We start from the raw sequence: 26,291 nt of genomic DNA, 5'->3' as shown, positions 1-26,291 counted from the left end.
CTGATGCTTGCCATGTCTCGTTCGATTGATTTGGATTTTTTGTTCGTTCTTTTTAGAGTAGGGGTGAAAACGGATCGGATATACCCGTCGGGTACCAGATATGGGTAGTGTAAATACCCGTTTTTTCGGATATGGATTTTGGTAGTTTTATATTCGGGACGAATACGGGTAATACCCGGATACTGTAACTTCGGATTCGGGTCGGATATGGAGCGAGATCTACCCGGAAAATACCAGATATTCGGATCGGATACGGCTACCCGGAATTCGGGTACCCATTTTTTATAGTTATAAAATTATAACTTTTACATATGATATCAGATGAAGATAAAGTTTATATTTTGTAATACATCAATTTTTTTGTTTAAACATATCTTTAGACCAAAATCATTGAAATAATGTCCAGATTTATATCAAATTAATAGACTTTATCATTTTTATGTGGGGGCTTAAGGTTATCTCCACCTGGAATTGGGAACTTATGGTTATCTTTTTATAGACTATTTATAAGTATTGGTAACTTATTTGTATTTTTTGGTCGATCCTACAATATTTTAAGGATTTAATTGTATTTTGATGATTTTCTATGACAAGAAATTAATAATACATAAATAGTCTCAAAAAATCGTGAAATTTTACGGAGACACAACATATGTCCATATATAACAATAAAAGATGTTTGGATCATAAGATCTATAATATGCTCGCGTTTCTTCCATTTCACTTTCACTTATTTATATGAGTTACATGTGAAATGAGTTAAGTATACAAGTTTCAACATAATCAGTATTTTACTTTATCATTTTCATATGAGGACTTGAGTTACTTCGTATAAAATATTTATTAGTTTTTGTAACTTATTTGTAATTTTTTAGTGAAACTAGAATATTTTATGAATTTTACATGTTGCGGTATTGGTTCTACAATATCCTTGTAATAAGTAACTTTGAACTGCATGATGTCAATTTTATCGGTTTCCTTTCTTACATTTGATCTATCATATACATGATTATGTATTGTTTAACTTATGTGTTTGTTGGATGGTTGGACAATTAATATCATCGGATGAACTACCCGACAATTATCCGGTACCTACCCGAGTAGTATCCGTTATCCGTTTCTGTTGGGGGCCTTCGGCTTACGAATGTCCTCAAAAACATAATTTAATAATGTTTCTTGAGTATAATGTGTGGACAGGTATTTTCGGATTCGAATCAGTACTACAGCGGGAAAAGCACAAAGTATACGAAGGTTGATGCAGCGCCGAAGCTGTGAGCAAGGGAGCTTCGACATGTTAGCAGAAAAGGAAACCGACTTAAAGATGAAAAGACTATTTAGACCTCGATGGATTACTATAGAGTTATTTGCGGATGTAAAGGGCATGAGTGTAATTTTACATGGGCTGCGTTCTGTGCCTATAAATAGATGAACAGTGCTCCTGTACTGTTCACGCTGACTTGACATTTGCTTTTGCGTCACACTTATACTCTTTATTTTCCTTCAAGAACGAAGGTACACCTGTAATAAGTTATCATCTCTATTTACTCACAGTAATAAAATAAAAATAATTCAAGGATAACAATATATTTAATTGTTCATGCTATTTATTGTATTTCATATGGATTCCTCTTCATTTTTATATGTAGAACTTACGAAGGCATATTCTTTGTAACCTTCGACCGGAAGTCGTTATATTCCGAGGGAAATAATGCTCCGAAGGACGAAGGGCTTTAACGTTTAACATTTTTTGTGTTGACTTGCTCTTAAGCCGAAGCATTTGAGAGCAAGTGACCAACAATTTCTTACCCGTCTGGATTATTACCCGGTCTCGTCCTGTATCCGTCCCGAATCTTAACTACCTGTATCCGTTCTTGTATTCGAGAGAAATAAATTAGGATAGGATACGTGATACCCTGTATCCGGCTGTATCCGTCCTGTTTTCATCCCTAATCCAGAGTTTACTCAAGTGAAACGACCGCAGAATGCAGTCATGCTATCTGTACCATCGGCTCACAATCGGACGCCTCCTATCAGTGAAAAGAACGAAGGACTATTAAACATTTCTCTTATGAAAAATCCTGATATATAATAGTACAGTATAAATTAGTGGTGTATATGCATGGAACGTATATTTTTATAGCGGCCACGTACAAAAGAATCAGCGTACAGACACACACACACACAAAATGCATCCTTGTACTACACCAGTAAATTGAATCTTTACTCAAATTTACTACGGTAAAACCAAATGCTACCACTGGTAATGCTCCCTCAGTCCTCGATCCATTGGTTCGATATGCTTTCTCTTGTCCTTTTTTCCCCCTTTGCGTCTCACAGCACAGCAGCTGCTCGTCTAGCCAGCTATTAGGTAGCTGCTGGTAATGATTGATTAACCTATCTCTGTGTATCAATCAACTAACAACTGCGGCAGATCGATCCGATCCGTCAGATCAGTTGGTCCTCCGGCAGCTCTTCCTGATCTCGCCGTCGGTGCCGGTGAGGACGTCGAGCGCGGCGAGCTTGTTGAGCGCGTAGCTGAACATGGAGGGGAAGAAGTCGGTGGTGGCGAGGAACTTGACCATCCACGCGGTGGCGCTGCTGTCGCCGAGGGCCTGGTCCACGGACAGCACGCCGTGGCGCTTCATGATCTGGGAGTAGTAGCTCCGGTCGACGAGCAGGATGCTGGAGGGGTCGTCGAGGTAGACGATGTTGTCGAAGGCCTGGCCCCTGGGGCACGCGTACGTCGTCAGGATCCACACGTACATCGGGTCCATGGCCGGGTCCGGCGACCCGGTGCCGTTGAAGTTGAACAGCCGGTCGTGGATCACCGAGCAGTGCGTCACCCCCACCGTGTGCGCGCCTGCGAGAAAAGGGAACGACGGCGCAGGGCCGGGTTATTTGTACGGCAAAACTACTGGCGCTTACAAATTTCATCAGTATATATAGTTCGTGAGCATGTACTCCCTCCGGTGCAGTAAAGGTAGTCGTTTAAGACATGATTATGCATACCAAGGAGTGATTAATTATCATGTAGTTTTCCATGTTTGCTCTTATTAAATAGTGATATGGGTGCATTAACATCACCAAAACAATCAAGTCTGATTGGTTGCTGCAGCACCTCTCAAGACATTCTAGACTGGAGGTCTCATTCTCGATTCCCCTTGAGCGTAGCTTTTTTTTTCCCGATGCAATTACTCAGGGGCAGCGACGTCAAAAATTCCAGACCCACGCGTGCTACGACTTCTTTTGTGCACTCTCGCTCACGCGCAGGATGACTTCTTTTACTGCACCGGAGGGAGTATATATGTACTAGATGGAAAATAAAGAAGTTTTAAAGCTACACGAGAGATGTACACGGAACACGAACAACAATGCACTGCAAGCACACAGTTGCATTTTTATTGTATTGATGATGCTTATATATGTGTGTGCTGGACGTGACGACGATTAATTAACTTAATTATCAAATGCAAATTTAACACTCATCGATCGAGATGGACCAAGTGGGAGACCTCGATCGGAACAACTTATTCAGCATTTGATCAGTGCGATTCCTAACGGTTGGATGAGGAGCTGGTGGGGTAGTGATGATCATCGTGCATGCATGGGGGTACATATTGGAATGCGAAATAACGTAATTAATATGATTAAAATATACCTCTACCAAGATCACATTTAATATAGTAGTACATAGTAACGTTAGGGTTAGACCACCAGCAAACTAACTCAATAAATATATACTAACTGTTTATTTTATGCGTGCCAACACTGGTGTACCATGTACGCGATATTCCATGTGTTGAGCTGCCTTGATATATGCACACTGAATCGATACGCTTAGCTGTGTGTTCCAGGTCAAAAGACGCTAGTTTATTCGCTATATATAAAACCAGTCGATCTGCTTCATGTTGCCGAAGAGAACAATGCACGTGGGTCATGGTAAAACTTTCTAACACCATTTGTACTGATACTGACCAGTAAAACCGCGACGACGTATTATATTGATCTTTAGCTATAGCTAGCTTTTTATGTGTCTTGTTTTCTGTGTTAAAAAGAAAAAACGCCGTAGCATAGACGACGGCGACGGACGTACACGTACCCATGAGGCTGACCATCTCGAAGCTGTTGAGGCCCTTCCGCGCGAACAGATCGATGGCGGTGGGGACGTCGACGTTGGGGCCCGGCAGAATGCTCGCCATGGACGCCTGCGACACCATGCCGTCCCTTCTGCCCAGCTGCACTTGGTAGCTCGGCCCCCCGCACTGGACTTGCATTGAATAATTCGTTCACAGCGCAGATAAATCGTCACTTAATTCGTCATTTGTAACCAGTATTTAAGTATTAAAGCAACAATAAACGGATTCACAATGTGGTATTTATAGCCTGCCTAGTAATGAATAATTAAAAATCGAACGAAGCCGTTGCCAGCTCGCTCTTAGCAAAACCAAAAGATAAATCATCATATGTCAAAAGGTAAGAGCAGCGGATGAAGTCAATCATCGCCATTCAGCTCGACATTGCGATTCTTCAGAAAGAAAACCAATCGGCATTATTGCTTGTTCACGTAGTACATGTAGCTCGTAGGTAGGGCCGGGCCGGGCAGGGTGACTCACCATGCCAACGGCGTCCCTTGTCGCGGCGATGATGATGTCAGCGCAGGAGACGACGCCGGGGCAAACTCTCTCGAGCGCCGCCTTCACGTCGTCGATGAAGTCGTAGCCGAAGATGCCGCTGTTCTGCACCGCCGTCTTCTCCGTGTCAGGCCCGTCCAGCAGGATGGACGCGTCGCACCCCTTCATTGCATACAAGCAGCAGCAAGAGATATAAATCAGTAATGGAACTCATGGATATATCGTCGTCGATAGATGATACGATACTGATGAAAGGAAGCTATAGCTAATAGCTAGCAGCTGGCACTGCTGGTGGTGTTTATTGCCTACGTACGGCGACGAAGCAGTCGTGGAACTGCAGGTGGAGGAGGCCGGCGACCATCCGCTTGTCCCACGCGAGGCGGGCCTTGACGGCGTCCCGGATGATGGCCTCCACGCTGAAGTTGCCGCACTTGCCGGCGTAGTAGTTGTCGGCGAGCTGGCCGCGGCAGCGCGCGGCCGAATACGCCAGCACGGCGATGAAGGCGGCGAGAAGCGCGGCGCCGGAGCAGGCCGGCTGCATCTCCGGTCGACGGATCGGTGGTGGTAGCCGGCTATAATACAGCTGCTGCTGCAGCTGCTGCTGGAGTACTTCTTCGTGACTGTATTGGTGAAAAGAGAAGTGTATCGTTGACCAGCACAGCACGGTGCATGTGCAGCAGCCTAGCTATAATGTCACACTGCTTGCTCGATCGAGCAGGGTGGCGCCTGTGGTGGTGGTGGTGGCGGCGGTGGGCGACTCTCTCCGTCCTCTGCCTCCCCTGTCCCCTCTCGAAGACTCGATCGATCTCCTATGCGTCTCTGTGATATATAGCATAGCTGTCTCTAGTTCAGAAGACCTGACAGAGAAGATGCGTGCTAGCCTAGAGATCGCGCGCGGACCAGTGGGCAGAGCACGCAGTCACCAGTCAGTGGAATTGCGCGGAGAGTCGTGCCGTGCGGCGTCGTTCGGAGCCTGCGCGGCTGGCAGTGCACGTAGATAGGATGACAATCGGGTGGGTAGAACGCGGATATATGGTTCGTGTATCCATACCCACGAGATAAAACCAAACCCAAACCCATACCATTTACGCTCGTGGGTACGGATCTGTATCCGTACCCGTACCCGCCGGATATCCGTTATCCAACGGATATCCGTTATCCGCCCGCCCACTAAAATTTCAGCAACATTCCAATAGTATTGTACCAGAAATTTATCATAATTTAACATTCCAACAACCTCATAATAATTTTAGCACCAAACAATAATTTCAACATTCCAAAACAATAATTTCAACATTCCAAACAATAATTTCAACATTCCAACAACATAAATAGATAACATTCCAGGCTTACAACAACATTTGACCATAGTGACATAGTCCATAGCAAGTAGTAGAAGTAGCAAAGATAGTACAATACATCATAAAACATGTTCTTGGAATGAAATTACAATCATACATAGTTTTCAAAATGCAACAACAAATTATTGTAATGAGCATGGCTGAATGGCATTCAACTTCATTTGACATCTTGTGAATTTTCCTTCAAATATCTTCATTTGGCATCGTGGAGAATCCAAAGGAGAGTTCCTACAATGATATATAATTAGTTATAGATATATCATGAAATCATGGTAATTATCAGAAAAGAATATGCTAATTCTTACAAGTTACAACGTACCACAAGTTCTTCTTGTATATCTTCAAGACAAGTCCACAAACCCATATAATCTTCTTTTCCTACAATAAGTGAGAGTACACCAAATGAGAGTAAACTGAAATCAAAACATACAAGTTACAATGACATACAATAATTTTAAAGATGTATTGTTTGTACCTTTTGCTTGACCAACATGAAGCCAGTTTTGTGCACACATCAAAACCTCTAAAGTTTTGGGAGTAAGTCGACTTCGATGATCACTTAGCACTCTACCACTAGTGCTAAAAGCAGACTCTGAAGCGACAGTTGTAACAGGAATAGCAAATATGTCACAAGCTATCATCCTTAGAGTAGGGTACCGTATCCTAGAAATTTTCCAATAGCCTAATATATCAAATTCCTTTGACTTGGGAATACGACCTCCATCCACATAAAGATCAAGCTCAGACTTAGCCTTTTCTTCATCACTGCACATGTCTTCGAGCTCTTCTTCCATGGCAGAGAACAACTCTTCTTCCATTAGCTGTTACATATTGTGTTCCAGAAAACAATTCGGTAATTTCATACAACAATTTCAACCTATCACAAACTTCACTAGCAAACTTCCATTCATCCTCACTTGGAGAAAAATCATAAGCTCTTTCATATTCAGCCAAACGATCAAAAGCCTCTTTGTAACAAATAGCAACACTGAGCATGATATAAGTAGAGTTCCACCTTGTTTTGCAATCAAGTGACAATTTCTTGTTGCATTCAACATTAACTTGTGCAGCTATTTCTTGGAATCTCTCATGTCTTTTAGGAGTAGCATACCAAAATGCAACACTATTTCTAATCTTTTCAATCCCACTACCCATTACTTCCAAACCATCTTTGACAATTAAATTTAATATGTGTGCGGAGCAACGCATATGCAACAGCTTGCCACCCAACAAAGGTTTCTTTCCTCTCAACTTTCGATTCATCAATGTGATGAGTGCATCATTAGTGGAACAATTATCAAGGGTTAAGGTAGATATGTTCTTATCAATGTGCCAATCCATTAGACATTTCATAAGAACATCACTAAGTGCTTTAGCAGTATGTGGAGATGGAACATAAATGAACCTACATATAAAAATACAAGCATACATCATGATATATCAATTAATAGCTAAAGGACAACAAGTTACCTCAAAATACAACTTCGAAGCTGCCATCCTTGGTCAATAAAATGTCCGGTAACAGTCATATAGCCTTTCTTTTGATTCTAAGCTGTCCACATATCAGTCGTTATTGCAATTCTTGCATTATTCTTCTGCATAAAGCTCAAGGCCTTCTTCTCAATCTCATAAATCCCAATGATGTCATTCTTCAAAGTGTTTCTAGTGATCATCTTAAACATCGGTTGAAGAGCACTTGAGTACCTTCTAAAACCAACATGATCCACAATGGACAATGGATATTCATGCAAAACAACCATTTCAGCAAGGGCCTTTCTCGCCACATCTTGGTCGAAAACATACTTCTCCACCGACACTTGTCCTTGTTCGCTACTAGATGTGAACCTCAAAGAGCTTTGTACCTTATCTGTAGGATTCCTCTTTCAATAGATGCATGTCTCTAGATGTGCTTTCAAATAAGATGTACCATTCTTTGTTACACCCGAAAGCTTCTTTGAACAATAATTACACTTTGCCTTCCAAACATCTCCAACCTTTACCCTCTTGAATTCACTCCACACTGCAGATTTCAATTTTCTTTTTCTCCCATTTTCTTCTACTTCTACTTCTTCATCATCCTCATCACCATCTTGTTCAACATTAATCACATTCTCTGGAAGCCCACTGTCACACCCGGGTTTTAGGGGTCCAAAGCCCGGGCGCGAACATAAACACCAGGTGTGCTGGGACCAAGTCTCACACATATGATGCATAGTGGCACAGGATCGAATGTCACATCTTTACTATATAACAGGAGTTCTATACAAAATAATTAAATAATTACATCATATGAGGAAACGATCCAACAACCCAAAGTTGACTGGGAGACGACGACCTAGACCTCTCACGAACTTGCCACAGCATCCTCCATGCGCCTCATCCTGCGGTACCTGCTCTTGACCTGTGTGGGGGGGGGGGGGGGTGTGAGACAGCAAGAGTGAGCTCACATACGTTCATCGCTCAACAAGTTGTGGGGAATAATGTGAATGAACTCACCAAAGGTGGGAGCTCATGTGAAGTGTAAGGCTTACCAAAGAGGATGGTTAGAGCTGAGCATTGCTTTTAAAGTTGGTCAAAATTTTATTAGCAATTACTAAGTATAAGTAAATACCAACCCAATTAAGTAATAGAACAAAAGTAATAACATCACCTGCGATGCAATGCATATGACAAATTGAATTTAGTTCCATAAATTAATCATGTGAGGGTCCGAGCTGCTCTTGACCGTGAGCACGGCTAGTATACCAGTTTTACACTCTGCAGAGGTTGCGCATCTTTACCCACAAGTCATGTTACCCATCTGCCAAGGGATCGCGACTTCCCATACACCTCTACCGAGGAGGCGAGGCAGGGTAACACTACGAGGCCTTTACAAAGTTCCACTAGCTTCAGAAAACCCGCTACAGTTTATAGGAAGCTCCAATGCAGGAATCCCTTGCAGGACCGCCATCGCAGCAAAATCCTCCCGAGGGCCTCCCTACACTGACCACTCCCCTACTGCCCTTGCCCCTTTCGGGTAAGGTAGTCTTCCACTAGCTTTCCTAATTAATCAGCCAAGGGCGTCCCATTAAACCCTTGTGGTAGCACTGTTTTCCCGGGTGGTCGCTCCATGTTCCAATTAACATAATGATCTTATCATGAACAGAAATAATAAACTGATAATAAAAGTGTAATCATGAATAATGTATCTTCATACCCAAAACCACATAAAGCACTAGCAAGTACTACCCAAAAGTTCAGTGGTAAACAAGGTATAAAGATAATCAAACTAGGGTAAACTATTGGGTCCCATCACAATTAACCTATGCAGATCATTATGATTAATCAGAACATGAGTAGGTAAAAGAAGTGATCAAGGGCACAACTTGCCTGGCACTTGAGATTCCAGGTACCAACTTGCTTTTCAGATGACACGTGTCCTCGCGCTAGTCGTAGCAATGCAAACAAACATGGTATAGATAAAATTAACATCACACCAAACATAAGAATACACTGCGTAAAAATAATCTACGCGAAGCTACGAGACTAACACAACTTGAACGGATCAAATCAGAGGTAAAACGGAGAAGTTACGAATTTCCTAAGGTTTAATGTATTTTGCACAAGATTAAATAAGAGATTAATTTTAATGGGGCTTTCATGTCCAAAACAGTGGTACTAGATGATAAACAATAATTTTACAAAATTATAGAAATTGAAATGGATTAAAAAGGAGTTAAAATGTATTTTCTAGGAATTACTTAAGTTCCTATAATTATTTTCACACAAAAATGTATTTTCTAAATGAATTCTTTGGATTTTCTGTTCTCTGGACTGAGCATTAAATTCTGTAAAAGACAGGGGCTGGCGCGCAAGTATTCCCTAGACTCAGATTTACCCCGCAGTGGACTGCGGGTTAGTTATCCTGAACTCGAGGGACTCTTATGTTAAATCGCCTGGGCGAAGAGGTATCGTCCATTCCCGGCCGTCCGATCCGGAATGATCGGATCAGATTAGATCTAGGTTTTTAACTGCATGGTACGCGCCCCTGACCACAGGATCGAGGATCCACGGCCGGATTTCTCTCATAACTCTGCTTCCCATCCGACCGCCCGATCACGAACAGACCGCCACGATTTAATGGATCGCGATCGCCAGCGACCACACGATCGAAGATCGACGCTTCGAAGTCCACCGGGTGAAGGGGTACCTCGATCTAATCCTGACCGCTCGCTCACAATCCAACGGCGCGCACGCGTCTTCAACCTCGCGCCCAAGACCGCGCGCTAACCCAGCGGCAGACCACCCTCCCCGACGGCGATCGGATCAACGGTCCGCGCGCAAACATCGAAAATACAACGGTGCGCAGAGAGAAGTCTCACCGTCGATGGAGTGTATGTGGCCGATGGCGTCGTTGAGGGGATGAGTAGTTCGATGACGGCGCGCGGTGATGCCAGGCCAAACCTTCCTCCGCGCGGTACAGGAGGTCGCCGAGATCCGCCCCGCGATGGGAGCGATTGGGGAGTTCGTCTTTATACTGGAGCAGAGCCAGGATTGGGAGGTCGACTGGCTAGATTTCTGCCCCAGCAGAGTCCGAGCCGTCAGCACAGAAGAAGATCATCGCGGTCTCGGTGGCGCTCTATCTCTCTCTCCTCATCGATGCGCTCTCACAGGACCTCACATATGGTGATGATTAACCCGCTGTGATGAGAGGGAAGGTTCCGGGGCACGGCTTTATATGGCCCATGGAGTCCGTGGATCGGAAGGATTCAACCGAATCCGAAACTATCACTCGCCATGATCCCGACGAAGGCGGTGACCCGCGCGGCGGACACCCAAAAGCAAGGAGGGGAGGGGAGGTCCGCGACTTGCGCGCGACGGAGCAGGCCCCAACGGCCGAGACGTATGCGGTGAGGGTGTTGCCAGAACCCGAGATCTGCGCGAGGTCCGCGGGTCAAGGCGCAACGGCCACGACCGATTCAACCGGGACGCTGACGGAGTCCGGTGTCCACGGAATCTACGGCGAAGTCGTCGGGAGGTGGCGCCAGCAGGAGTTTCGCAGGTCAAGGCCACACACGGTAGGAGAAACGGATAGGCGCAAGTTACGGCGGTCGTTTGCGCGTGAGTTCGGTAAAATCCATGGGGGAAGGTGGGAGACGACTGACTCGCCAGGTCCACACGCCAGAGACATGGGTGCGAGTACAGCAGCTGGTTAGAGGGCCCGGATGGCAGTGAGTACGCGCGAACGGCGGGAGTGAGGTGCTGGGCTGCGCGTAGGCAATTGGTAGATGGGCCGAATGGCATGAAGTTGGCCCAGCTGCAGGTTTTCCCTTTTTATTTTATTTCCCTTTTCCTATTTTGTCTTCCAAATTCATGATTTAAATTTCCATTCAAATTTTGAATCCAAACAGTGTTGTGAACCTGTACTCTAGTTAAGGCACAATATATTTTCACTTACTTATTTTTCTCCTCATAATATTCATTTCTTCTCTTTTCTAAATTCTAGGATCCCCTTTAAATCTTAAATTCTCATCTAGGTACTAGTATTCTCTTTATTTTATTTTATTTGTATAGCCACAAAATGCACTCCACAAAAATAATATCCAGCATGATGCATACTTTCAATGGCATATATTCTTTTATTAATTATTTGCTTTTGAATATGGTGTTCACATGATGACAAATAGGTGAAATTCACATACATAGATAAAGGAAGACACTTTTCTCCTTTTATATGATCTCTTACAATTTAGGTGTTACAAATCCTACCCCCCTTAAAAATAATCTCGTCCTCGAGATTAGTAAGCAGAAGGGATCCAACAAGCTTGGTTTGTAGTCTATACTTTAGTTTCTAGTTGGTTTTAATACCAAAAGATTTGTTTTTTTAATATCGCAAATTATCATGTGATTAGGAAAGCATGGGTATATATATAGCTACTTTATTATGTAGGATAAAAGATGTATCCAAAGCATGGATAGGTTTGGGTAAGGTAAGGAAGGACTCCATCCTAGATTGTGGATCTTGACTCATCTTGGTGATCCCGCTTGATCCTTGAAGACTTGAGTTGGTGCTTATACTTTCTTGATGAGGTTGATCATCTTCGGTCTCCAATCTTGGTATCTCCATCTGAGCTAGGGAGCTGTAGTTAAGATGGCTAGGGTCTGTGGATAGGACTTTTTTTTAGGTTTACATAGATGGATTATGTAACTTATTGGGAGTGTATGGCTGAGTTGATCTATGGCACTAACTTAGGCTTAAGTGAATTAGGAGTACGGTTTTATCCTTTGTACCAGCATTAAGAATCACCCACAAGGTTAAATCATAATAGATTAGATAGGGCCTAATTTTTGTCGCCAACATTATCTAACTTATTTAAGTAACTCAAATTTGGATTAGATCATGGTTGTTACACTAGCGTGGGATAAATATGCTTATTGGGGTAAGATGAATCCATAAGGATAAGGTAGAATCTTTTGAGGTCAGATAGATCTATTAGGATAAGATAAATCTTTTCAAGATAAGATGAGAATCTATTTTTTAGGATAAGATGGATCTATGAGTGTAGGATAGACTTTTTCAAGATAAGATGGATTTTGCTAGGCTAGATTCTTTGATGAGGGATAACCTAGTTCATTTAGATATTTTTATAACCGTTTTTTTCTATATGTATATGCAGATGTGATTGTGGACATTACTCCACAACTAATCACACTCAATCAAAGATCCAAATCAAACAAGTATCATAAGAACAAACATTCAAGCATACAAATACCTATAAAAATAGTTTTGTTTTTGTTCCTAAGAGTAGGTCTCCTATTCCTAAAGTCACTTTAGGCACAGGATTTCAAAGTGTGAAATCCACATTTGTCTTTAGAATGAAAGGTAAGAATAATCAGAGTAAAGCGGAAATAGATGAGAAAAGATTAAGATAAGTTTAGAAAAGAATTAGAGTAGCAGAGGTAAGTAAATAAGGGTTGTCCAGTTCTATCTAGGTTTTGTCCTACAGTCAACATTCCTCTGATACCACTTCTGTCACACCCGGGTTTTAGGGGTCCAAAGCCCGGGCGCGAACATAAACACCAGGTGTGCTGGGACCAAGTCTCACACATATGATGCATAGTGGCACAGGATCGAATGTCACATCTTTACTATATAACAGGAGTTCTATACAAAATAATTAAATAATTACATCATATGAGGAAACGATCCAGCAACCCAAAGTTGACTGGGAGACGACGACCTAGACCTCTCACGAACTTGCCACAGCATCCTCCATGCGCCTCATCCTGCGGTACCTGCTCTTGACCTGTGTGTGGGGGGGGGGTGTGAGATAGCAAGAGTGAGCTCACATACGTTCATCGCTCAACAAGTTGTGGGGAATAATGTGAATGAACTCACCAAAGGTGGGAGCTCATGTGAAGTGTAAGGCTTACCAAAGAGGATGGTTAGAGCTGAGCATTGCTTTTAAAGTTGGTCAAAATTTTATTAGCAATTACTAAGTATAAGTAAATACCAACCCAATTAAGTAATAGAACAAAAGTAATAACATCACCTGCGATGCAATGCATATGACAAATTGAATTTAGTTCCATAAATTAATCATGTGAGGGTCCGAGCTGCTCTTGACCGTGAGCACGACTAGTATACCAGTTTTACACTCTGCAGAGGTTGCGCATCTTTACCCACAAGTCATGTTACCCATCTGCCAAGGGATCGCGACTTCCCATACACCTCTACCGAGGAGGCGAGGCAGGGTAACACTACGAGGCCTTTACAAAGTTCCACTAGCTTCAGAAAACCCGCTACAGTTTATAGGAAGCTCCAATGCAGGAATCCCTTGCAGGACCGCCATCGCAGCAAAATCCTCCCGAGGGCCTCCCTACACTGACCACTCCCCTACTGCCCTTGCCCCTTTCGGGTAAGGTAGTCTTCCACTAGCTTTCCTAATTAATCAGCCAAGGGCGTCCCATTAAACCCTTGTGGTAGCACTGTTTTCCCGGGTGGTCGCTCCATGTTCCAATTAACATAATGATCTTATCATGAACAAAAATAATAAACTGATAATAAAAGTGTAATCATGAATAATGTATCTTCATACCCAAAACCACATAAAGCACTAGCAAGTACTACCCAAAAGTTCAGTGGTAAACAAGGTATAAAGATAATCAAACTAGGGTAAACTATTGGGTCCCATCACAATTAACCTATGCAGATCATTATGATTAATCAGAACATGAGTAGGTAAAAGAAGTGATCAAGGGCACAACTTGCCTGGCACTTGAGATTCCAGGTACCAACTTGCTTTTCAGATGACACGTGTCCTCGCTCTAGTCATAGCAATGCAAACAAACATGGTATAGATAAAATTAACATCACACCAAACATAAGAATACACTGCGTAAAAATAATCTACGCGAAGCTACGAGACTAACACAACTTGAACGGATCAAATCAGAGGTAAAACGGAGAAGTTACGAATTTCCTAAGGTTTAATGTATTTTGCACAAGATTAAATAAGAGATTAATTTTAATGGGGCTTTCATGTCCAAAACAGTGGTACTAGATGATAAACAATAATTTTACAAAATTATAGAAATTGAAATGGATTAAAAAGGAGTTAAAATGTATTTTCTAGGAATTACTTAAGTTCCTATAATTATTTTCACACAAAAATGTATTTTCTAAATGAATTCTTTGGATTTTCTGTTCTCTGGACTGAGCATTAAATTCTGTAAAAGACAGGGGCTGGCGCGCAAGTATTCCCTAGACTCAGATTTACCCTGCAGTGGACTGCGGGTTAGTTATCCTGAACTCGAGGGACTCTTATGTTAAATCGCCTAGGCGAAGAGGTATCGTCCATTCCCGGCCGTCCGATCCGGAATGATCGGATCAGATTAGATCTAGGTTTTTAACTGCATGGTACGCGCCCCTGACCACAGGATCGAGGATCCACGACCGGATTTCTCTCATAACTCTGCTTCCCATCCGACCGCCCGATCACGAACAGACCGCCACGATTTAATGGATCGCGATCGCCAGCGACCACACGATCGAAGATCGACGCTTCGAAGTCCACCGGGTGAAGGGGTACCTCGATCTAATCCTGACCGCTCGCTCACAATCCAACGGCGCGCGCGCGTCTTCAACCTCGCGCCCAAGACCGCGCGCTAACCCAGCGGCAGACCACCCTCCCCGACGGTGATCGGATCAACGGTCCGCGCGCAAACATCGAAAATACAACGGTGCGCAGAGAGAAGTCTCACCGTCGATGGAGTGTATGTGGCCGATGGCGTCGTTGAGGGGATGAGTAGTTCGATGACGGCGCGCGGTGATGCCAGGCCAAACCTTCCTCCGCGCGGTACAGGAGGTCGCCGAGATCCGCCCCGCGATGGGAGCGATTGGGGAGTTCGTCTTTATACTGGAGCAGAGCCAGGATTGGGAGGTCGACTGGCTAGATTTCTGCCCCAGCAGAGTCCGAGCCGTCAGCACAGAAGAAGATCATCGCGGTCTCGGTGGCGCTCTATCTCTCTCTCCTCATCGATGCGCTCTCACAGGACCTCGCATATGGTGATGATTAACCCGCTGTGATGAGAGGGAAGGTTCCGGGGCACGGCTTTATATGGCCCATCGAGTCCGCGGATCGGAAGGATTCAACCGAATCCGAAACTATCGCTCGCCATGATCCCGACGAAGGCGGTGACCCGCGCGGCGGACACCCAAAAGCAAGGAGGGGAAGGGAGGTCCGCGACTTGCGCGCGACGGAGCAGGCCCCAACGGCCGAGACCTATGCGGTGAGGGTGTTGCCAGAACCCGAGATCTGCGCGAGGTCCGCGGGTCAAGGCGCAACGGCCACGACCGATTCAACCGGGACGCTGACGGAGTCCGGCGTCCACGGAATCTACGGCGAAGTCGTCGGGAGGTGGCGCCAGCAGGAGTTTCGCAGGTCAAGGCCACACACGGTAGGAGAAACGGATAGGCGCAAGTTACGGCGGTCGTTTGCGCGTGAGTTCGGTAAAATCCGTGGGGGAAGGTGGGAGACGACTGACTCGCCAGGTCCACACGCCAGAGACATGGGTGCGAGTACAGCAGCTGGTTAGAGGGCCCGGATGGTAGTGAGTACGCGCGAACGACGGGAGTGAGGTGCTGGGCTGCGCGTAGGCAATTGGTAGATGGGCCGAATGGCATGAAGTTGGCCCAGCTGCAGGTTTTCCCTTTTTATTTTATTTCCCTTTTCCTATTTTGTCTTCCAAATTCATGATTTAAATTTCCATTCAAATTTTGAATCCAAACAGTGTTGTGAACCTGTACTCTAGTTAAGGCACAATATATTTTCACTTACTTATTTTTCTCCTCATAATATTCATTTCTTCTCTTTTCTAAATTCTAGGATCCCCTTTAAATCTTAAATTCTCATCTAGGTACTAGTATTCTCTTTATTTTATTTTATTTGTATAGCCACAAAATGCACTCCACAAAAATAATATCCAGCATGATGCATACTTTCAATGGCATATATTCTTTTATTAATTATTTGCTTTTGAATATGGTGTTCACATGATGACAAATAGGTGAAATTCACATACATAGATAAAGGAAGACACTTTTCTCCTTTTATATGATCTCTTACAATTTAGGTGTTACACCCACTTCCACCCTCAACAGATGCTTGAGATGAGGGAGGTTGAAATTGAGTGTTGCTATTTTCGTTGGGAGTTGACATCACAAATTCACAATCTGTATAAACAGAGAAGGCCTAGTGTGGGCAGCAAACAAAAAAAGCAACGCCTCTACTACTGTGCTGTGTTGCTGACTCACTATGTGCAAGGGCAAACAAATGATGAAGGGCAAAAGCACTAACCTGGACGACTGCAGTCTGCAAGCCAGCAACTGCAAGCGCGGCTGCGCCCTAGGCGGACAGCCGGACGCGGAGGTGCAGAGGCTCCCGAGGCCGAGGGAGAGGCGGGGTCGGGGGCTCGCTCAGGTCGGGCTCAGGTCAGGCCATCAGGGCGTCGGGCGGCGCGCTCAGATCGGGGGCTCGGCCCCTCGGGGCGTCGGGCGGCGCGCTCAGGCTCGACTGCTCGAGGCGGGGTTGGGCGCTCAGGTCACGGCGTCGCGCTCAGCGGCTTAGGTCGGGGCGTCGGGCGACGCGCTCTTGTTGGGGCGTCGGGCGATCTACCGGAGCGCGCGCGCATGGTCGGTGACTCGGCGTGGAGCACTGCAGGTCTGCAGCCTGGCAGCTAGGGTTAGGACTTGCTGCTCGCTGGATGCCGGATTGAAGAGGCTGGGAGCCTGGATTGGGTCAAGGTCTCAACTCTCAAGGACTCACGGCCCACAGGGCTGGCGCTGGCGCATGCGACTGGGACTGGGAGAAGGATCTGGGTCCACATGTCATATGCCCAATGGGTGACGGATATGGATACCATATATCCATACCCGCGAAATTAATAACCGCGGATACTATATAGTATCCATATCCGTACCCACGGTTACAAAAATTCACCATATTCGTACCCGACGGGTAAATAATGAGAGCACCTAGAGGGGGGGGGGTGAATAGGTGATCCTGTAAAACTTGAAAACTTAAGCCACAAAACATGGTTAATCGTTAGCACAATAATTGCCAAGTGGCTAGAGAGGAAACTCAACAAAACACAATAACTAACAAGATCAATCACAGAGATGGCAAGGTGGTTATCCCGTGGTTCGGCCAAGACCAACGCTTGCCTACTCCACGTTGTGGCGTCCCAACGGACGAGGGTTGCAATCAACCCCTCTCAAGCGGTCCAAAGACCCACTTGAATACCACAGTGTTTTCCTTACTTTTTCTCAATCCCGTTTGCGAGGAATCTCCACAACTTGGAGCCTCTCGCCCTTACACTTGAAATTCACAAAGAACACGGAGCAAGGGAGGGATTAGCAACGCACACAAGACACAAGAATCAGAGTGTCAACACGCACACAAGTCGCAACAAGAGCTCGCAACACAACTCAATGAGTTCACAACTCTACTAGAGCTCTATATGCTATCACAATGAAACGAATGTGCGAAATCGATGTCTTGGTGCTTAGGAATGCTTGGTATTCTCCTCCATGCGCCTAGGGGACCCTTTTATAGCCCCAAGGCAGCTAGGAGCCGTTGAGAGCAATCTAGGAAGGCTGATCTTGCCTTCTGTCGACTGGCGCACCGGACAGTCCGGTGCACACCGGACACTGTCCGGTGCCCGATTTCTTTCCTTAACTGGCGCAGCCGACCGTTGGCCGCCAGAGAGTCGTTGGCGCACCGGACATGTCCGGTGCACACCGGACAGTCCGGTGCCCCCTTCTAGCCGTTGGCTCGGCCACGTGTCCCGCGCAGATCGCGCGGCCGACCGTTGGCCCGGCCGACCGTTGGCTCACCGGACAGTCCGGTGAATTATAGCCGTACGTCGCCGGTGAATTCCCGAGAGCGGCCACTTCGCTCGAACCAGCCTGGTGCACCGGACACTGTCCGGTGCACCACCGGACAGTCCGGTGCTCCAGACTGAGCAAAGTCTTGGCTGCTCGAGCCAAGGCTTTTCTAATTGGTCTTTTCCTGTTTCCAGCACTTAGACACAATACATTAGTCTCTAAAACAATGTACTAAGTCTGAGAAACATACCTTTATACTTGACTTGTACTTTGTCCACCATTTTACACTTAGGCACTTGTGTTGGACACTAAACCACCAAAATACTTAGAAATGGCCCAAGGGCACATTTCCCTTTCAATCTCCCCCTTTTTGGTGATTTATGCCAACACAACATAAAGCAAGTAGAACAAGTACAAAATCACTTCAAATAAGAACTCAAATTATTTTGATTCAAATTTGACATATATGGATCACTCTATGCCACCACTTGGTTTGTTTTTGCAAATCAAACTCAAATTCCTATCTCTAAGTCAAAACCACCTGTAGAGACATAAAGAGAGGTTTTCCAAAGAAATTTGATCAAGGATTCCAAAAACTCCCCCTTTTTCCCATAATCAACACTTCTCCCCACAAGAGGCCAACTTTTGACATAAGAGACAATAAAAGAGCTTTGACAAACCAAAAGCTCTAATCTACTATTTTCAAAATTTCTCAAGTGGTAGCTGATCCATCTATTGCTTTGGCCTTTATTTTCTCCCCCTTTGGCATCAAGCACCAAAACGGGATCAATCTTGGCCCATTAACCCCATTGCCTCACCAAAATCATCAAATGAGAACACAAAGGCAATAAGAGTATAAAGATGAACTTGGAAAAGTTACTCTTTTCATCGGAGTGCAGTGGAAGTCTTGCATGGTCCATGTCCACCTTTTCCCTTTCAATCCTCCTTTGAGGCTCCTTTGTTGAGGTCAGTGTGTCCGTCAGTTCCCATCGGTGTCTTTGTGGGCTTGGCATCCTTCATCCCAAACCGCTTTAGCAAGTCTTGCGTGTACTTCGTTTGGGAGATGAAAGTGTCGTCCTTAAGTTGCTTCACTTGGAACCCAAGGAAGTAGTTCAACTCGCCCATCATCGACATCTCGAATTTCTGCGTCATCACCCTGCTAAACTCTTCACAAGACTTTTGATTAGTAGAACCAAATATTATGTCATCGACATAAATTTGGCATACAAAAAGATCACCATCGCAAGTCTTAGTAAAAAGAGTTGGATCGGCTTTCCCGACCTTGAAAGCATTAGCAATTAAAAAGTCTCTAAGGCATTCATACCATGCTCTTGGGGCTTGCTTAAGTCCATAGAGCGCCTTAGAGAGCTTACACACGTGGTCGAGGTACCGTTCATCCTCGAAGCCAGGGGGTTGCTCCACGTACACTTCCTCTTTGATCGGCCCGTTGAGGAAAGCGCTCTTCACATCCATTTGGTACAACCTGAAAGAATGGTGAGCGGCATATGCTAGCAAGATACGAATTGATTCTAGCCTAGCCACAGGAGCAAAAGTCTCCTCAAAGTCCAAACCTGCGACTTGGGCATAACCTTTTGCCACAAGCCGAGCCTTGTTCCTTGTCACCACCCCGTGCTCGTCCTGTTTGTTGCGGAACACCCACTTGGTTCCCACAACATTTTGCTTGGGGCGAGGCACCAGTGTCCAAACTTCATTGCGCTTGAAATTGTTGAGTTCCTCCTGCATGGCCAATACCCAGTCCGGATCTAGCAAGGCCTCTTCTATCCTGAAAGGCTCAATAGAAGAGACAAAAGAGTAATGCTCACAAAAATTAACTAATCTTGAACGAGTAGTTACTCCCTTGCTAATATCACCCAATATCTGGTCGACGGGATGATCCCTTTGAATCGTCGCTCGAACTTGGGTTGGAGGTGCCTGAGGTGCTTCTTCCACTTCAACTTGAACATCCTGTGCTCCCCCTTGATCATGCGCCTCCACTTGAGGTACCTGTTCGTCATCTTGGGTTGGGTGATGCACCATAGTTGAGGAAGACGGTTGATCTTGCTCCAAATGTTCCTGAGGTCGTACATCTCCAATCGCCATGGTGCGTATTGCTGCCGTTGGAACGTCTTCTTCATCTACATCATCAAGATCAACAACTTGCTCTCTTGGAGAGCCATTAGTCTCATCAAATACAACGTCGCTAGAGACTTCAACCAAACCCGATGATTTGTTGAAGACTCTATACGCCTTTGTATTTGAATCATAACCTAATAAAAACCCTTCTACGGCTTTGGGAGCAAATTTGGAATTCCTACCCTTCTTCACTAGAATGTAGCATTTACTCCCAAATACACGAAAGTACGATACATTGGGTTTGTTACCAATCAGCAGCTCATATGAAGTCTTCTTGAGGAGGCGGTGAAGGTAGACCCTGTTGATGGCGTGGCAAGCCGTGTTCACGGCTTCCGACCAAAAGCACTCGGGGGTCTTGAACTCTCCAAGCATAGTCCTCGCCATATCTATGAGCGTCCTGTTCTTCCTCTCTACCACACCATTTTGCTGAGGTGTGTAGGGAGCGGAGAACTCGTGCTTGATCCCCTCCTCCTCAAGGAACTCCTCCACTTGAAGATTCTTGAATTCGGACCCGTTGTCGCTCCTTATCTTCTTCACCTTGAGCTCAAACTCATTTTGAGCTCTCCTAAGGAAGCGCTTGAGGGTCCCTTGGGTTTCAGACTTATCCTACAAAAAGAACACCCAAGTGAAGCGGGAAAAGTCATCAACAATAACTAGACCATACTTACTTCCTCCTATGCTCAGATAGGCGACGGGTCCGAAGAGGTCCATATGTAGCAGCTCCAGGGGTCTTGATGTTGTCATCACATTTTTGGTGTGATGAGAGCCTCCCACCTGTTTACCTGCTTGACAAGCTGCACAAGGTCTATCTTTTTCGAAATGAACATTGGTTAGACCTATCACGTGTTCTCCCTTTAGAAGCATGTGGAGGTTCTTCATCCCCACATGTGCTAAGCGGCGATGCCACAACCAGCCCATGCAAGTCTTAGCCATTAAGCATGCATCTAGACTGGCCTCTTCTTTTGCAAAATCAACCAAATAAAGTTTGCCGTCTAGTACACCCTTAAAAGCTAGTGAATCATCACATCTTCTAAAGACAGACACATCTACATTTGTAAATAGACAATTATATCCCATATTACATAATTGACTGACAGATAGTAAATTATATCCAAGAGACTCAACTAAAAACACATTAGAGATAGAGTGCTCATTGGATATTGCAATCTTGCCTAAGCCTTTCACCTTGCCTTGGTTCCCATCACCGAATATGATTGAATCTTGGGAATCCTTATTCTTGACGTAGGAGGTGAACATCTTCTTCTCCCCCGTCATATGGTTTGTGCATCCGCTGTCGATAATCCAGCTTGAACCCCCGGATGCATAAACCTGCAAGGCAAATTTAGGCTTGGGTCTTAGGTACCTAACTCTTGTTGGGTCCTACAAGGTTAGTCACAATTTCCTTAGGAACCCAAATGCAAGTTTTATCACCCTTGCATTTTGCCCCTAATTTCCTAGCAACTATCTTCCTATCCTTTCTACAAATAGCAAAGGAAGCATTCAAAGCATGATAAATTGTAAAGGGACCATTCATAACTTTCCTAGAAGCATGAACAAAATTTTTTCTAGGTACATGATGAACATTTTTCCTAGGCATATCTCTACCATGCATATAGGAAGAACTAGGAGCGAACATAGCATACGAGTCATGTGAATCAAAAGCATTGCAACTCCTATGAGACTGTCTTCTATCGTTGTACATAAAAGCATGGTTCTTTTTAGTGCTATTTGCCATAGGGGCCTTCCCTTTTTCCTTGGTGGAGATGGGAGCCTTATGGTTTGTTAAGTCCTTGGCTTCCCTCTTGAAGCCAAGTCCATCCTTAATTGAGGGGTGTCTACCAATCGTGTAGGCATCCCTTGCAAATTTTAGCTTATCGAAATCACTTTTGCTAGTCTTAAGTTGGGCATTAAGACTAGCTACTTCATCATTCAATCTCGAAATTGAAACTAGGTGTTCACTACAGGCATCAATATCAATATCCTTACACCTAGTGCAAATCATAACGTGTTCTACACAAGAATTAGATTTATTTGCTACTTCTAATTTAGCATTTAAATCATTGTTAACACCTTGTAAAGTAGAAATGGTTTCATGACAAGTAGATAGTTCATAAGAAAGCATTTCATTTATTTTAACTTCTAAAGCATAGGATTTTTGTGCCTCTACAAATTTATCATGTTCATCATACAACAAATCCTCTTGCTTTTCTAAGAGCCTATCTTTTTCATTCAAGGCATCAATCAATTCATTGATTTTATCAATTTTATTTCTATCTAGGCCTTTAAATAGACATGAATAATCTATTTCATCCTCATCACTAGATTCGTCCTCACTTGAAGAAGCATAAGTAGAGTCTCGAGTACATACCTTCTTCTCCCTTGCCATAAGGCATGTGTGACGCTCGTTGGGGAAGAGGGATGACTTGTTGAAGGCGGTGGCGGCGAGTCCTTCATTGTCGGAGTCGGACGAAGAGCAGTCCGAATCCCACTCCTTGCCAAGATGAGCCTCGCCCTTTGCCTTCTTATAATTCTTCTTCTTCTCCCTCTTGTTCCCTTGGTCCTGATCACTATCATTGTCGGGACAGTTAGCAATAAAATGACCAAGCTTACCGCATTTGAAGCATGAGCGCTTCCCCTTGGCTTTGATCTTGCTTGGCTGTCCCTTGCGACCTTTAAGTGCCGTCTTGAATCTTTTGATGATGAGGGCCATCTCTTCATCATTAAGTCCGGCTGCCTCAATTTGTGCCACCTTACTAGGTAGCGCCTCCTTGCTTCTTGTTGCCTTGAGAGCAAGGGGTTGCGGCTCGTTGATCGGACCATTCAAGGCGTCGTCCACGTACCTCGCCTCCTTGATCATCATCCGCCCACTAACGAATTTTCCAAGACTTCTTCGGGCGACATTTTGGTGTACCTAGGATTCTCATGAATATTATTCACCAAATGAGGATCAAGAACGGTAAAGGACCTTAGCATCAGTCGGACGACGTCGTGGTCCGTCCATCGCGTGCTTTCGTAGCTCCTTATTTTGTTGATAAGGGTCTTGAGCCGGTTGTATGTTTGTGTCGGCTCCTCGCCCCTTATCATCGCGAACCGTCCAAGCTCGCCCTCCACCAACTCCATCTTGGTGAGCAAGGTGACGTCGTTCCCCTCATGAGAAATCTTGAGGGTGTCCCAGATCTGCTTGGCGTTATCCAAGCCGCTCACTTTGTGGTATTCATCCCTGCACAATGAAGCTAGAAGAACGGTAGTAGCTTGTGCATTCTTATGAATTTGTTCATTAATGAACATGGGATTATCCGAACTATCAAAGTGCATTCCACTCTCTACAATCTCCCATATACTAGGATGGAGAGAGAATAGGTGACTACACATTTTGTGGCTCCAAAATCCGTAGTCCTCCCCATCAAAGTGTGGAGGCTTGCCGAGAGGAATGGAGAGCAAATGTGAATTTGAACTTTGCGGAATACGAGAGTAGTCAAAAGAAAAGTTCGAATTAACCGGTTTCCTTCTCTCGTAGTCGTTGTGGTCGTCGTCCTTTTGGGAAGAAGTAGACTCATCGCTGTCGTCGTAGTAGATGATCTCCTTGATGCGCCTCGTCTTCTTCTTCTTCCCTTCCTTCCGTCTATGGCCCGAGCCGGAGTCAGTAGGCTTGTCGTCCTTTGGCTCGTTGACGAAGGATTCCTTCTCTTTATCGTTGATCACGATACCCTTCCCCTTAGGATCCATCTCTTCGGGCGGTTAGTCCCTTTGTGAAGAGAACGGCTCTGATACCAATTGAGAGCACCTAGAGGGGGGGGTGAATAGGTGATCCTGTGAAACTTGAAAACTTAAGCCACAAAACTTGGTTAATCGTTAGCACAATAATTGCCAAGTGGCTAGAGAGGAAACTCAACAAAACACAATAACTAACAAGATCAATCACAGAGATGGCACGGTGGTTATCCCGTGGTTCGGCCAAGACCAACGCTTGGCTACTCCACGTTGTGGCATCCCAACGGACGAGGGTTGCAATCAACCCCTCTTAAGCGGTCCAAAGACCCACTTGAATACCACGGTGTTTTGCTTACTTTTTCTCAATCCCGTTTGCGAGGAATCTCCACAACTTGGAGCCTCTCGCCCTTACACTTGAAATTCACAAAGAACACGGAGCAAGGGAGGGATTAGCAACGCACACAAGACACAAGAATCAGAGTGTCAACACGCACACAAGTCGCAACAAGAGCTCGCAACACAACTCAATGAGTTCACAACTCCACTAGAGCTCTATATGCTATCACAATGAAACGAATGTGCGAAATCGATGTCTTGGTGCTTAGGAATGTTGTAGGAATGCTTGGTATTCTCCTCCATGCGCCTAGGGGTCCCTTTTATAGCCCCAAGGCAGCTAGGAGCCGTTGAGAGCAATCTAGGAAGGCTGATCTTGCCTTCTGTCGACTGGCGCACCGGACAGTCCGGTGCCCGATTTCTTTCCTTAACTGGCGCAGCCGACCGTTGGCCGCCAGAGAGCCGTTGGCGCACCGGACATGTCCGGTGCACACCGGACAGTCCGGTGCCCCCTTCTAGCCGTTGGCTCGGCCACGTGTCCCGCGCAGATCGCGCGGCCGACCGTTGGCCCGGCCGACCGTTGGCTCACCGGACAGTCCGGTGTACACCAGACAGTCCGGTGAATTATAGCCGTACGTCGCCGGTGAATTCTCGAGAGCGGCCACTTCGCTCGAACCAGCCTGGCGCACCGGACACTGTCCGGTGCACCACCGGACAGTCCGGTGCTCCAGACTGAGCAAAGTCTTGGCTGCTCGAGCCAAGGCTTTTCTAATTGGTCTTTTCCTGTTTCCAGCACTTAGACACAATACATTAGTCTCTAAAACAATGTACTAAGTCTGAGAAACATACCTTTATCCTTGACTTGTACTTTGTCCACCATTTTACACTTAGGCACTTGTGTTGGACACTAAACCACCAAAATACTTAGAAATGGCCCAAGGGCACATTTCCCTTTCAAATAACCGCGGTTATTTACCTATAACCGTACCCACTACCATCCCTACACGTAGACCTCTCTGTCTCTGCGCCTGCTCTTGAGTAGTCGTACCACCACACGTGCCTGCAGGCTGGTGGATGCCGGTGTTCACAGATAGCTCACCGAGCTCACCAGACTGGCACCGGACGCGAATTCAGGATAAAATATAACAGAAAGCATATTTATAAGGATGAGCAACAAAATACTAGAACAAAATATCCTACTTGGATCGACCAGTAAGAAAGTAAAAGTGAATCACATGAGGATGCACACATGACTTAGGGTGCATGCTAATAATTTGTAGAACATGTTTGGTTCGCTGCCTAACTTGTCACACATTGCCTAACTTTTTTGCTTAAGATAAAGTGTGACACAGTTAGCCACAAACCAAACAGACTCGTAGTCTCTCATCAAATGCCACTAATCTACCGATTCTTGTTGATCAAATTAATTAATCCTTGCGAAACATATACACATATTTAAAAGTTCATGGATAAAGTTATAATCCATATATAGATCATCGGAGTTTCACGTCACTACTTTCTTTTTATTTATTTTCTAGCACAATACCAATATAGATTATACTCTGTAATATCCATTCAATTGTGATAAATGTTAGTTACCATTTACTTATACGATTTTCTAGCAACCATCAGAGAAAAGTAGAAAATAGGCTCCAACAGAGATTAGGCTCTTGGAAATGAAAACATTTTTTTGTCATATGGGGCATGTGAGACTAGTTCTCATTAAACCTTGTATGGTCATGTCATCCTACTTTG

The 26,291-nt window shown here is 45.0% G+C and overlaps 1 protein-coding gene across 1 annotated transcript; it reads right to left on the bottom strand.

The window, feature by feature from the left end:
* Positions 1–2,051: 2,051 nt before the first annotated feature.
* LOC103638909 (peroxidase 57) lies at positions 2,052–5,465 on the bottom strand. Its single transcript, XM_008661699.3, has 4 exons — positions 4,945–5,465; positions 4,614–4,793; positions 4,100–4,262; positions 2,052–2,860 (listed from the first exon to the last, which is right to left on the bottom strand). Exons 1-4 carry the CDS (start codon positions 5,170–5,172, stop codon positions 2,451–2,453), a joined length of 981 nt encoding a protein of 326 aa, XP_008659921.1. The 5' UTR covers positions 5,173–5,465; the 3' UTR covers positions 2,052–2,450.
* Between the last annotated feature and the right edge of the window lie 20,826 nt (positions 5,466–26,291).

This window comes from Zea mays, chromosome 9, assembly GCF_902167145.1.
Source record: "Zea mays cultivar B73 chromosome 9, Zm-B73-REFERENCE-NAM-5.0, whole genome shotgun sequence".
Classification (NCBI taxonomy): domain Eukaryota; kingdom Viridiplantae; phylum Streptophyta; class Magnoliopsida; order Poales; family Poaceae; genus Zea; species Zea mays.
The sequence above is the reverse complement of the archived record's forward strand: the minus strand, read 5'-3'. Positions and strand labels throughout refer to the sequence as shown.

What these genes read in the sequence shown, in the direction of transcription:
- LOC103638909 (XM_008661699.3), bottom strand. Translation starts at nt 5,172, where the DNA reads ATGCAGCCGGCCTGCTCCGGCGCCGCGCTTCTCGCCGCCTTCATCGCC. An exon ending in TCCACGACTGCTTCGTCGCC is followed by an intron (nt 4,794 to 4,944) that starts GTACGTAGGCAA and finishes TATGCAATGAAG; the next exon opens with GGGTGCGACGCGTCCATCCT. An exon ending in CGAGATGGTCAGCCTCATGG is followed by an intron (nt 2,861 to 4,099) that starts GTACGTGTACGT and finishes CTTTTCTCGCAG; the next exon opens with GCGCGCACACGGTGGGGGTG.